Here is a 13293-nt window from a genome sequence, read left to right on the forward strand (position 1 = left end):
GAGAGAGAGAGAGAGAGAGAGAGAGAGAGAGAGATGCACAGATAAAGAGGATGAATTTGAGATTCTCCTTATCACGATTCAGATTGGGCTAGGAGGAGTTCTGTTGCTCTTTGAGAACAACAGATTCTCTTATTGAGAATCCTTAAAGATATATGTGCATAGTGGGGTATTTTTAATTAACCTAATACATCTATCTATGTCCTCTTTTAAAATTCATTCTAATGTCTATGCTCATCCTGTATCAATAATACAAGACTGAGTTTTAAAGTATTTTCCTCTTAGCCATGATTATTCATGCACTAGTTTATTTTCTATAGGATATTTTCTTTATTTACATTTCAAATGTTATCCCCCAGTTCTCCCCCAGAAACTTTCTATCCCATTCCCTCTTCCCCTGCTTCTATGAGGGTTTTCTCCCACCTACCCACCCACTCCTGCCTCCCTGCCCTCACATTCCCCTACACTGGGACATCATCAAGCCTTCACAGGACCAAGGGCCTCTTCTTCCATTGATGCCCAACATGGCCATTCTCTGCTACATATGTGGCTGGAGCCATGTGTCCCTCCATGAGTACTCTTTGGTTGGTGGTTTAGTCCCTGTGAATCTTAGGGGGAAGGGATCTGGTTGGTTGTTATTGTTGTTTCTCCTATGGCGCTGCAAACCTCTTCAGCTCTATCAGGCCTTTTTATAACTTCTCCACTTCAGACCCCATGTTCAGCCCAATGGTTGGTTGTGAGCATTAACCTCTGTATTTGTCAGGCACTGGCAAAGGCTCTCAGCAGACAGCTATATCAGGTTCCTGTCAGCAAGCACTTCCTGGTATCAGCAATAGTGTCTGGGTTTGGTGACTGTATATGGGTTGGATCCCCAGGTAGGCCAGACTTTGGATGACCTTTTATTAATGCATGGGATGCATAAGGAGAGAAGACAGGCCTATTGACAAAATCAAGATATCCTTCAGGACATAGCTAAAAGTATCATAGTTTTATTCAAAACCCCACACAAATCCATTTGTAAGTAAATGCTGTGAAATGGCATAGCTTTAAATTGATTTACTTTGATGTGATAAAATCATCTTATAAAAGAGATGTTGAATCTGGGCTTTTGATGTAAAATAACATAATTTAGATTTTAAAGTAGCAAATCTTTTATTGATAGTAATTTATTTGATTCAATACGAGGTACCAACTATTATTTGCTATAGGTTATAAATTAGCTTTGAACAAAGAATAATTCATGAATCATTTCTTATGGCTGATTCATCAGAAACCTCATTAATTGCAATAATATAATAACCTTGAAGGGAACCAGAACTAGAAACTACCACTCAGCCATGGTATAGAGGAACAAGAGAATTATGTAATCTACACTTAACATCAGTATTCCTGACCATACTGGCTAATTCTTATAGTAACACTGACCTGGAGATGTTTAAACATCAATTAAACAATAGCAAAATCACGTTGTTTTCTTGAAAATAAATGGATCTGATGAACAGTGCATTAAGTAGAAAAGCTAGATAATTATCACATGATATATTTTATATTTTAAATCTAAATTTTGAATAAAAGAGCATGAAAATAAGAAAGATGCATTAATGTAATAAAAATATTGTCTTTAGCACTAAATTTTTAAGATGTGTTACAGGCATGCTCTATATTATTTAGTATAGGCACTAACTTGTAGGATGTGACAGTCTTAGGACTTTGAAGTGAATAGCAGTGTTAACCTTTCACAGAAGGTACAAATATAAAGGTAAAATAAGGTTCCCAGTTTTAATGGCACTGAGATTCACAAATGGCTATGAAATACATTCAATATTAAGAGTTCTCTATTATGAGATCTACTGTAGAGAAAATGGGGCATTATCCAAGCATTAGTGCTACATACCTTTAATCCCAGCACTCTGAAGACAAAGGTCAGCAGATATTTGTGAATACAAGGCTAGCTTGGTTTACAAAGGGAATTCTCAGACAGCCAGAACTACATATACAGACCTTATCTTAAAACAAACAAATGAAACATAGAAGGAAATTATGGCAAATAACAGAAAAAGGACTTTCTCTAGGATTTATTAACAAACTATACTGATACAGTCCCTAGTATTATAAGGTATCATGGTGTGTGAGCTGGAAAAACTAAAAGAGTAACGTGCCCTGAGATGCCAACCTTATAAAAAGCATGAGTTGGTATATGAATAGATGACTTTACATTAAAGCTTTTTATGCTCAATAATCTTAAAGAAGTGTATATTGTCAAAAAAGGAAGTCATATGTAAAACTGTTCTAAACCACACATATTAGAAGGTTACAATAGTCAACGTCATTGAAAATTACAGTACTAAAAATATAAATTAACATAATTTAAAATACACATTTGTAAAGGTTGTTTGAAGATTTCATATTTCTTCTTTTCATCATCTTAACTGTCTATTTCCAAACTCTTCCCAGGTCTACATCCTCCTTCCATTCTCAACTAACTTATGACCTCTCCATCAAGGCCAATTGTGTTACCAAATATTGTAGGAAGAATGACCTTCCATCACCCTGTGGTAGAATTGCCAGGAGCTATAATTGTAGAGAAAACTCACTGTTCCTCTCCAGAAGCTAACAATTGTAAATAGTTCCTGATATAGTGGGGAAATGTCATGCTCAACTCCTCTCTCCATGATGGGATTTGGTCTGGTTTGGGTTTGCACAGATCTTGTGCATTCTGTCACAGTCAGTTTACATCCATATATGTGCTCCATATATATATGTGCATTCTGTCACAGTCAGTTTACATCCATACATGTGCTCCATCCATATATATATATATATGGATGCATATATGTGTATATATATAGTATATATGTATAGTATATATGTATATATATATAGTCATACACTATCTCTGGCTCTTACAGTTTTACTCCTGATGTTCGTTCTACAATGATCCCTGATTTCTTGGAAGTGGGGTGGAGTATATATGTTCCAATTTTGAACTGGAAATTCTGCCGTCTCTGATTCTCTACACCTTGTCCTGTTGTGGATCTCTGTATCATCTACTGCGAGCATAGCTTCTCTGATGAGGATTGAGAGATGCCTTAATCTATAGATACAGTGATAAGTCTTTCGTAGTTGGTTTGATGTTATGTCATTTTAACCGATTAAATGGATCAGTTTTTGTTTCTAGGGTATATGATCTGTCTTGTGAATAATAGTGCAAGGAATTATGGGGAATGGACTTAAAACTAAACAGAGAGTGATTAGTTATCCCCATGACATTCATACCACTAACACAGAAACTGGGCATGCTTGAGAGGTTTTTGCAGGCTTTGTTTAAATTTACAGAAAGAGATAACTTAGAGATTGACCAAGTATATTTATTCATTCATCTCTAACAAAATACACCACAGCAAATTTGAGAGCAACAATTTATTTTAGCTCAAAGTTTTCCAGCATGGAGGAATCCCTGGTACATACAACATTTGGATTGATCTTGTCTGTAGTGTCGAAAGCCTCAGGATGCTTTCTTAAATCTGTGTGGCTGATGCATGCTCCATTTACTATAGCAGTGCTCTACCTCCAAAGGCCCCAAAACCTCCTCAAACAGTGAAATCAGCTGACATGTAACATTTGAAAGCAAAGTCTTGTCTTCATATAGCTGGGGCAATGAGAACCACCCAATCTACTCCCCAGATTTACTAAAGAGTCAGGCCCTGTTTTAAAGGGAAGGTTCTTCTGGAGCTGTTCTTGGATGTGGAGGATAACTGGTCAAGAGAGGTCTCCAAATAAAATGAATTTTTAGTCATGTTTTCTAAAGGAGAAGGCAGAATTATTGTCATAATAGCTAGAGTCCATCAGGTCATACATCGGGTGAGACAATAACGGATGTGTGTTTCAGAAGTGGATAATTTTAGTCCTTTGTGCAGACTATAGTCAAGGACTTACCCATAATACTTGTTATTAGGTCTTCAGGTGAGCAAGGCAAAGGGTAATAGTGGTAAAGGTCCTGTTTTCATCCAGAAATTTCAAGGTCTTGGAAGCAATAGTCTCTCTATGATCAGCAAAGATCTCAAACACTAAACTATCAAGACAGGTACAATAATTATATTAGAATTATATATGAAAATATCACTAGTTAGATAGTGCATATTCTCCACACTTGTAACAGCATTGTCAGTTGTGTTTGCAATAGATACATGAGAGGCTGTCACATGGGGCCTCTCTCTTCTCTTAGAGAAAAAAATACACACACACACACACACACACACACACACACACACACACACACACACATTCTCTCTCTTTCTTTCAGTCTCCTGCAACAGGGGAAAGATGCTGTGACCTGGTTGTACTGGCTCTTTACATGCACCTCTTGTCTTAGCTCATATTGATCTGTTTTCCAAATAGCCCTTTCTTTCATCAATCAGTTACTACAGAACCTGGAATATGGAACCTTCTTTAAATGCTCCCCTCACACATCAATTTTTCATCAGTGTAACTACTCTGTGATTAGGGCCTGGTGTCAATATTTTTTTCTTATAGTAATTAACATGGGTTATTTTACACATCTATTCCCCTGATGTCTCACCATTTGAACTTATATTTCCACAGGGATGTGGGTTTCATTCTTCATCTTTTAATGTCCAGTACAAATCAAGTTGTCTGGCTGAGACACAACAGAAATATAAACAATGATAATAATAACAGTATCTAAGATTTACTCAGTTTTCACAGTGTGGAAGGTAGTATTTTAATTTCTTAATCTTCATTAACGAAGTTGCCTAAAAACTCCTTAAGAAATGCTACTATTTCCTTTTTACAAGTGAAAAAAGGACATTGAACTACAGAAAGCACAAGTAACTTGCCCAATGTTGTACTTAATATAGGCTAAGATTGTCTACTTTTAATTGGAATGCAGAGAAATTCTTACCCCTTCCCTTCTTTCTTTCTAAAAGGTTAATAGAAACAAGAGGTTAAGAGGAGAATTTGGGATATATTACATACAAGCATGATTCATGATCAGCCAGTTCAGTTGGTAAAATATTCTTAGACATTGCTATTTGCAAATAATATAGGAAATAAATTATTTTAATTCCCCAAATGTATAAGAATCCATAGTAATAAAGACACAAGGTAACAATACTGTTACATGGTTTTTTTCCCCCTGCAATCAAACTTTACATTTATCAAAGAATCTTAACATGTGACCCCTCCAGCAATCAGCAGGCTACATCATAATGACTTACATATGTGAATCTCTATGAAAGCTCATGCTCATACATACAACCCCCTGTTAGTCCACTCTCACAGAAAGCATGAATTAAGTTGCTCTTTGCTCCCATCAGAGGCTACTCTCAAGGGAAGATATTTTAAATACATTGTGAAACATATTATGTGCTGATCTTTGTTCTTTACCAGCTTGTTCTTAAGAATCTTATAGCCCTGAGTTCTGTTTGTACACTTTAACCATACGACTTCTTGCATGTTTCTTTTTCTTTTTCTTTTTCTTTTTCTTTTCTCCTATGACTTTTATTCTTCAAAGGGGTGAAAACAGTGCCCATGTCAGAGAATAGTTTCAAATATTGGAAAAGTTACTTGGCAGTGGCAGTACAATACACCACGTGCAGTTGCGTACTTGATAACAAGTTTACCATTTCTGTGCTTGGTTAATGGCTAGACATAACGAACTTAAAATTCTTAATAATATTTAACAAGACATCAGTCAATTTACCTTTTCACTAGATTCCAGAAATTAATTACCTTTTCCTGAATACCATTGCTTATCAATTCTGTAGTGCATGGTATCTGTCATATCAGATGGATTTCATGGATGTGTCCTTTCTTAATAATTTTGCATAGGAGGTTTGGGTTGGTGAGGTATAATCCCTGAATACTATTTTCTGTATATTTCTCATCTGAGATGGATGCTGAAGCAAAAATGAAGTCAATCACATACACCTTGGAGCATTTGGTGACTACAAAGTTGGCAGTTGTTAAGCACCACACCAGGGGACTCTTCCTTAATGTTCCATTTATCTATGAGTAAACATCTGATTGTAGCAAATAGTGAATGACTGCTACTTTGGACTACTGACATCTTTCTCTCTAAATATTGGAAATGTATTGGCAACCCACAGACAGCTATTAAATTTGCTTACCACGAAGGCTATCATATGGTTTGACTGTTAATTTTACCAACAATGACCTTAGCTCATACATAGGTAACCAACAATACTCTAGGAAGAAATTTAAAGATGTAATGACTATTTTTTGTTTCTATTGTTTTTTTTTTCAGACTGTTTGAACTCCAGAAGGACCAACACCAGATAAATTATGAATGTTGAACAAGATGACCTTACATCCACAGCAGATAATGATAGGTCCTAGGTTTAACAGGGCCCTATTTGACCCCCTGCTTGTGGTGCTGTTGGCTCTTCAACTTCTTGTGGTGGCTGGTCTGGTTCGGGCTCAAACCTGCCCTTCAGTGTGCTCTTGTAGCAACCAGTTCAGCAAGGTGATTTGTGTTCGGAAAAACCTTCGTGAAGTTCCGGATGGCATCTCCACCAACACAAGGCTGCTGAACCTCCATGAGAACCAAATCCAGATCATTAAAGTGAACAGCTTCAAGCATTTGAGGCACTTGGAAATCCTCCAGTTGAGCAGGAACCATATTCGAACCATTGAAATCGGGGCCTTCAATGGTCTGGCCAACCTCAACACCCTGGAACTCTTTGACAATCGTCTTACTACAATACCGAATGGAGCTTTTGTATATTTGTCTAAACTGAAGGAGCTCTGGTTGAGGAACAACCCTATTGAAAGCATCCCTTCCTATGCTTTTAACAGAATCCCTTCTTTGCGCCGCCTGGACTTAGGGGAATTGAAAAGGCTTTCATACATCTCAGAAGGTGCCTTTGAAGGTCTGTCCAACTTGAGGTATTTGAACCTTGCCATGTGCAACCTCCGGGAAATCCCTAACCTCACACCACTCATCAAACTAGATGAGCTAGATCTTTCTGGGAACCATTTGTCTGCAATCAGGCCTGGCTCTTTTCAGGGGTTGATGCACCTTCAAAAACTGTGGATGATACAGTCTCAGATTCAAGTGATTGAACGGAATGCCTTTGATAACCTTCAGTCACTAGTGGAGATAAACTTGGCACACAACAATCTAACATTATTGCCTCATGACCTCTTCACACCCTTGCATCATCTAGAGAGGATACATCTCCATCACAACCCGTGGAACTGTAACTGTGATATCCTGTGGCTCAGCTGGTGGATAAGAGACATGGCCCCCTCCAACACAGCTTGTTGTGCCAGGTGTAACACTCCCCCCAACCTGAAAGGGAGGTACATCGGAGAGCTGGACCAGAATTACTTTACGTGCTATGCTCCCGTAATTGTGGAGCCCCCTGCAGACCTCAATGTCACTGAAGGCATGGCAGCTGAGCTGAAATGTCGGGCATCTACGTCCCTGACTTCCGTATCTTGGATTACTCCAAATGGAACAGTCATGACCCACGGGGCATACAAAGTGCGGATAGCTGTGCTCAGCGACGGTACTTTAAATTTTACAAATGTAACTGTGCAAGACACAGGCATGTACACATGTATGGTGAGTAATTCTGTTGGCAACACCACTGCTTCTGCCACCTTGAATGTTACTGCGGCAACCACTACTCCGTTCTCGTACTTTTCAACTGTAACAGTAGAGACTATGGAACCTTCTCAGGATGAGGCACGGACCACAGATAACAATGTGGGCCCCACTCCAGTGATTGATTGGGAGACCACCAATGTAACCACATCCCTTACGCCACAGAGCACAAGGTCGACAGAAAAAACATTCACCATCCCAGTAACTGACATCAACAGCGGAATCCCAGGAATTGATGAGGTCATGAAAACAACTAAAATCATTATTGGGTGTTTTGTGGCCATCACACTCATGGCTGCCGTGATGTTGGTCATTTTCTACAAGATGAGGAAACAGCACCATCGACAAAACCACCATGCTCCAACAAGGACTGTTGAAATCATTAACGTGGATGATGAGATCACTGGGGACACGCCCATGGAAAGCCACCTGCCCATGCCTGCGATTGAGCATGAGCACCTAAACCACTATAACTCTTACAAATCTCCCTTCAACCACACAACAACAGTAAACACAATAAATTCAATACACAGTTCAGTGCATGAACCGTTATTGATCCGAATGAACTCTAAAGACAATGTACAAGAGACTCAGATATAAAACATTTACAGTTACAGAAAACAAACAATCAAAAAACAAAAGACAGTTTATTAAAAAAAATGACACAAATGACTGGGCTAAATCTACTGTTTCAAAAAAGTGTCTTTACAAAAAAAAACAAAAAGAAAAGAAATTTATTTATTAAAAATTCTATTGTGATCTAAAGCAGACAAAATTATGTGTATTCCTCAGAACCTGTTTTTGCTGCACTTACTATTTTCCCACACCTCCTCCCTCCCCTCCCCAATTGCCATATTTTTCATAGATCTCAACTTCCCCAAAGAACTGGTCTAGGAAATTTTGTAAGAATTCTGTTACACTTTGAGATTTTTATGGTGAATTCTAGTGGTGAGATCCAGTCTATTTTGTCTCTTTCTCTCTCTCTCTTTTTTTTCATTTTTTTCCTTTTTCCTTCATGCCCTTATGAAATAGTAAAATGGGGAATGCAATATTAGAAATAGATTTTTAAGAAAGAACGAGGTAAAAATGCAAGATCTTATATTTTTCATGTAATGACCTGTTCTGTATTTATGAGGAGGACATTCTGTGGAGAAAGACAAAAAGTAAGCAAACAACAGATTAATTTACATATGAGCATCTATAAAACCCATGACTTTTAAAAAGCAAACCTCTAGAAACAGAATTTGTAGTTCAAAAGCTTAAAATAAGATTATAAATAAAATATTGTTGGTTTTTCTGTACCCGGACATAGCTCATTTGTAATCTGGCTCAAATGTGAGAAACCTGAAGGTAACTAGATTCCTTGTTTTCTAAGAAAGATAACAGTACTCTTTCAATCACAGCATTATTTTCTACAGGTCTCTGCTGTTTTATTTGACTTAAGTTACACATCAGCATTCAAAGATGCTAAGATATTCTTGCCTTCTCAATAAGACTGCCCCTTGTAAAGCTTTCAGATGAAAAGTTAACAATTTACAAACCAAATGTAATCCAAGAAGGGAGAAAATACCAGTATGATATATTTGCTTCCTTCTAAAGAAAACTCCACAGACCAGATGAAATAGTCCCACAAAAGAGGAGTCATTCTTAATTGCTCACAGTTGAAAAAGAATTTTGAGTTCTGCGTGTTAGCAAATTTGGTTCAATTCATTGAAAATTATCACAGAGCTAAAATGAGCTAAATGGTCACTTGGCTGATGTGGACCCACAAATAGCACGGCCTCGTTATAGCCTGCCCTTGTATCATTTCCAGGGATTATTCTCACTGTATTCCTAAGAACTAGCACTCATTTTTGGCTACTGGGTAAATAGTAGTGTCCTGGGAGTTCTAAATTGCAAAATATGAAATTATTAAAGAAGCTTCCTAACTCATAGTTTCTCACATACTTAAAGTGGAGATACTTTTTCTCCTTTAGAATACAGACTCCCACTTGAGGTCGAGACACCTTTTGCCTTCAGAATACAGACTCCCAGGAGGGTAAGAAGTCATCCCAATGGAGCATCATGGAATCATGGGCACATATGAACAGGAAACAAGGCCGATGAAATCAATGATCACTTACAAAAGCTTTCTTTTAAGGAGCTGTGGAAATTTGAGCTAAGAGGACAGAAAATAGCTTCCAAAAAGAAAGAAAACACTGGTTGTGAATGTTTGCATTTTCTCAATATTTTCATATACTTTGGGTATGACCTGTATCTTTATGTCTGTGGAATAATATATGGATACACACACACACACACAGAGTTTTCTCACCTTCCTTGAAATTTTTATTCACCATCAAACTGAGAAGGCAACCAGCAAATGACTGAACTGAGGAAATCACATCTCCCAGTGGATGAGAGGCTTGAACACTTACAAGTACTTCTAGACTAGACCTCATGCCAGTTTTTGTGGTCTTCATGTGTGAAAAACCAATTATTTCTAGCAGTATAGGTTAGAAAAATGGGAGGAAGAGTTAACAAATAGATGCAAGGACAGAAAAGTCCTTCAGTTACACACCCTTCTGCTTTTTTTTTCTTCTGTATCCCCTTCTTCCCTTTTTCAAAAACTTAATTTACATTTGCTGTTACTGTTCAGTAGACAGGGGCAAAAGGAAAGCATATATTAACTGTCATTTATTGTGTATTGAGTACATTTAATACTTCACATACATGGCACAGCATGTGGGAGCATATACATTCAAAGAGACACATACACTCATACACATACACATTTTGAATATAAAACTAGTTCTAGTACAAAGAAGATGTCACCAATGAGTGAAGAAGTGGGTCTTGCTGTCTTTACTTAACTCTATTCCTGGTTTGTGTTTACAAACTTCTGCTTCTTGACTCTTTCATATTAAGCTTATAATTATTATAATATTAGACCTAAAATGGTCCTAATCATTGACTACTTGGCATGGCTAAACAGTTAGACAAATTGTACTAAATACAACAAAATAAAACAAACTACAAACAAACAGACAAACCAAAATCATCAAGGAGAAAATCTAAACTATGAGATACATGCAACCAGAATATTACAGTAGCTCAAATAACACATTTCAGAAATAAAATAAATTTATGCAAGGTATAAATGAATCAAATTGGGTTATATATCAAATTCAAATGTTGCACAAGCATTTATTACAGCAACTATAGGATTAGGAGTGGAGTGCTATAAAGAATATATATTTTAAAGGAAGCTGAAGTTGAGTCAAAATCTCTTCTGGTTAATGTTATGTACTTTTTTCTCATAGGCTTATGAATGACTTGGTATGCTAGAGAAATATCCTGATTTTCTTAATGAGACAAATACTATATGATCACTTACATATCCTTGCATCCAAGCAAGTTCCCTGTATATCCATCTTTCTATCCTACATAAAGGCAACTAAATGAATGGGTGATTCTGAAAAAAAGTATATATAAACCACACACCAAAAGTATGATAGCATGTAAAAGAGTGTGTGTGTGTGTGTGTGTGTTTGTGTTTGTGTTTGTGTGTGTCTGTGTGTGTTAGGGGCTCCTATTTTCACAGACATTTCTGGAAAAAAAAAGTTACTTCCTGGGAATCAAATCTTTTTTTTTTTTAAAGATTTATTTATTTATTATTATATGTAAGTACACTGTAGCTGTCTTCAGACACACCAGAAGAGGGCATCAGATCTCATTACGGATGGTTGTAAGCCACCATGTGGTTGCTGGGATTTGAACTCTGGACCTTCGGAAGAGCAGTCGGGTGCTCTTACCCACTGAGCCATCTCACCAGCCCCAAATCTTTATTCTTGACTAAGACTAGAATCTCAAATTCTTCACTTGTGCCTAATGTATGTAAAGGCACATACCTTGCTAAAATGTTGAAAGAAATTGGGTATCTAAGACACATAGATATCAATATAACTTTAATAACTTTTTCTCATGTCCCAAATATTTTGGAATCAACAATGGATAATGCTTGATATAGGTCACTGGAACCAGAAACAGAGATGAGGAAGAATGAATATTATTGCTACTCCATGATATTTTTCATCCTTATAGTCAGAGAAGCAAAACTCTGCATGGTATTTAAGATACTTAGACTAGGATATTATAATAACCTCATACTAGAAAAGAACAAAAGAAGTGTTATTACCTTGTACTGTGAAAGTAATAAAGCATTTTAATAGCAGGACTTAAAGAAATATTAGATCCATGTTAGTGACTTTAAAATATACAACATTTCCAACTTACCAAAGGAGGAAAAAACAAACAACAAAACCAACTCCCCAGCCTGTCTTCTTTCAGAGTAACCTTAATGTTATTTAGATAAATGAAAACCTTAGATAAATGTCTGCAAACATGCACTCTGAAGTAACACAGTTTTTAAACATTACATTCAGTTACGACTTGTTTCATCTTATCTGTTTCAACAAGAACTCTAAGTTAGTTGTCTAATTCAGTATCACTGACATAACAGTAATGCCTAGGATATGAGTCATTTTCAGTAGGAAACCACTTGTTTCTCTTAAAGTACAGTACCAGAATGTCCAATCTCTGAAAAATAATTGACCTGCTTCTCACAATATATGCATCTCATTATTTGATTAGAATGTGATATCTGCATAGCAGATATTCTTGCAGAAAAACTATTTAAGAAGGCTAAAAGGTTTCCTTCCAAAAACTGAGATACCTTCTATTTCTCTTACTTTAATAAGATAGAATCAGGATTGCTTTGTGCTCTGTTGGGGCCTGAAGCAGCTGTGACACTGTTGTTTTTTCTATATTCTACCAAGATAAAGAATAAGATACATCTGGCAGTGGGAGAGACAAAAGAGAATTTCTAAAATTAATATAGCATACTGTCAATCAGGACCTAAATTTAGATAATGAATGAAGCATTCTCAGAAAGTATGCCAGTTCATACCATATTATTTCCTAGGAAAAGCTGCCAAAACTTCTGAGATTTCAACCTTTCTTAACATTGAGAAATACATACAAACTATATTTAAAATTGTATAGTTCAATTTTATAGCAATTGTTCAGCAGTAGTAACACAACTGTTTACTTTTCTTTTGCTAAGAATAAATCAAAAATAGGAAATGGATGTTTTCCTCACAGAGACAATGAGTGGAGCTATTTTGACAAAAGTTTTTAGTATTAAAAAACGGTTTGGCAAGATTTATTGTGTGTACTAAATGATCTATATGTCCTCTACACAAAATGCATAACCCAACACCCATGGAAAGTCAAATTGTTAAAAAAAAGTGTTTTATTTTTTATATCTCTTCCATAATTTATTTTCTTGATCATTAATAGTTTTTTAGCATATGATAAGGAATTCAGCATTTTACCCTTGCAAATACCACCAATTATAGATTTATTTGATTGCCAGAAGTAGTATGCTTATTTTATTTGTATTTGGCAGGCTACTTTCCCTTTTTTTAAAGAGTGTAGTCTCAGTGGAGAAGTTAAAACCCAATCTGATTTATGATTTCTGACACGGAAAACTTTCTAGCATATCCTCTTAATTCAACCATGGTTTTGATAGCACGATGGAAACCTATCTGACCATTAATTACTTCCTTAACTGTGGATAAAATAAGACAAGACAAAACAAAAGA

General features: G+C 36.5%; 1 protein-coding gene across 11 annotated transcripts in view; it reads left to right on the plus strand.

The window, feature by feature from the left end:
* Lrrc4c (leucine rich repeat containing 4C) overlaps window positions 1-10990 on the plus strand; it is a 1249590-nt gene extending 1238600 nt beyond the window's left edge. For all 11 annotated transcript variants that reach the window (XM_021154562.2, XM_029473971.1, XM_029473969.1 and 8 more), the window contains one exon: window positions 6284-10990. In XM_021154562.2, coding sequence (XP_021010221.1) covers window positions 6326-8248 — 1923 coding nt within the window. In that variant the 5' untranslated portion in view covers window positions 6284-6325 and the 3' untranslated portion in view covers window positions 8249-10990. The remainder of the gene's footprint in view (window positions 1-6283) is intronic.
* The last annotated feature ends 2303 nt before the right edge of the window (window positions 10991-13293 follow it).

This window comes from Mus caroli, chromosome 2, assembly GCF_900094665.2.
Source record: "Mus caroli chromosome 2, CAROLI_EIJ_v1.1, whole genome shotgun sequence".
NCBI lineage: Eukaryota > Metazoa > Chordata > Mammalia > Rodentia > Muridae > Mus > Mus caroli.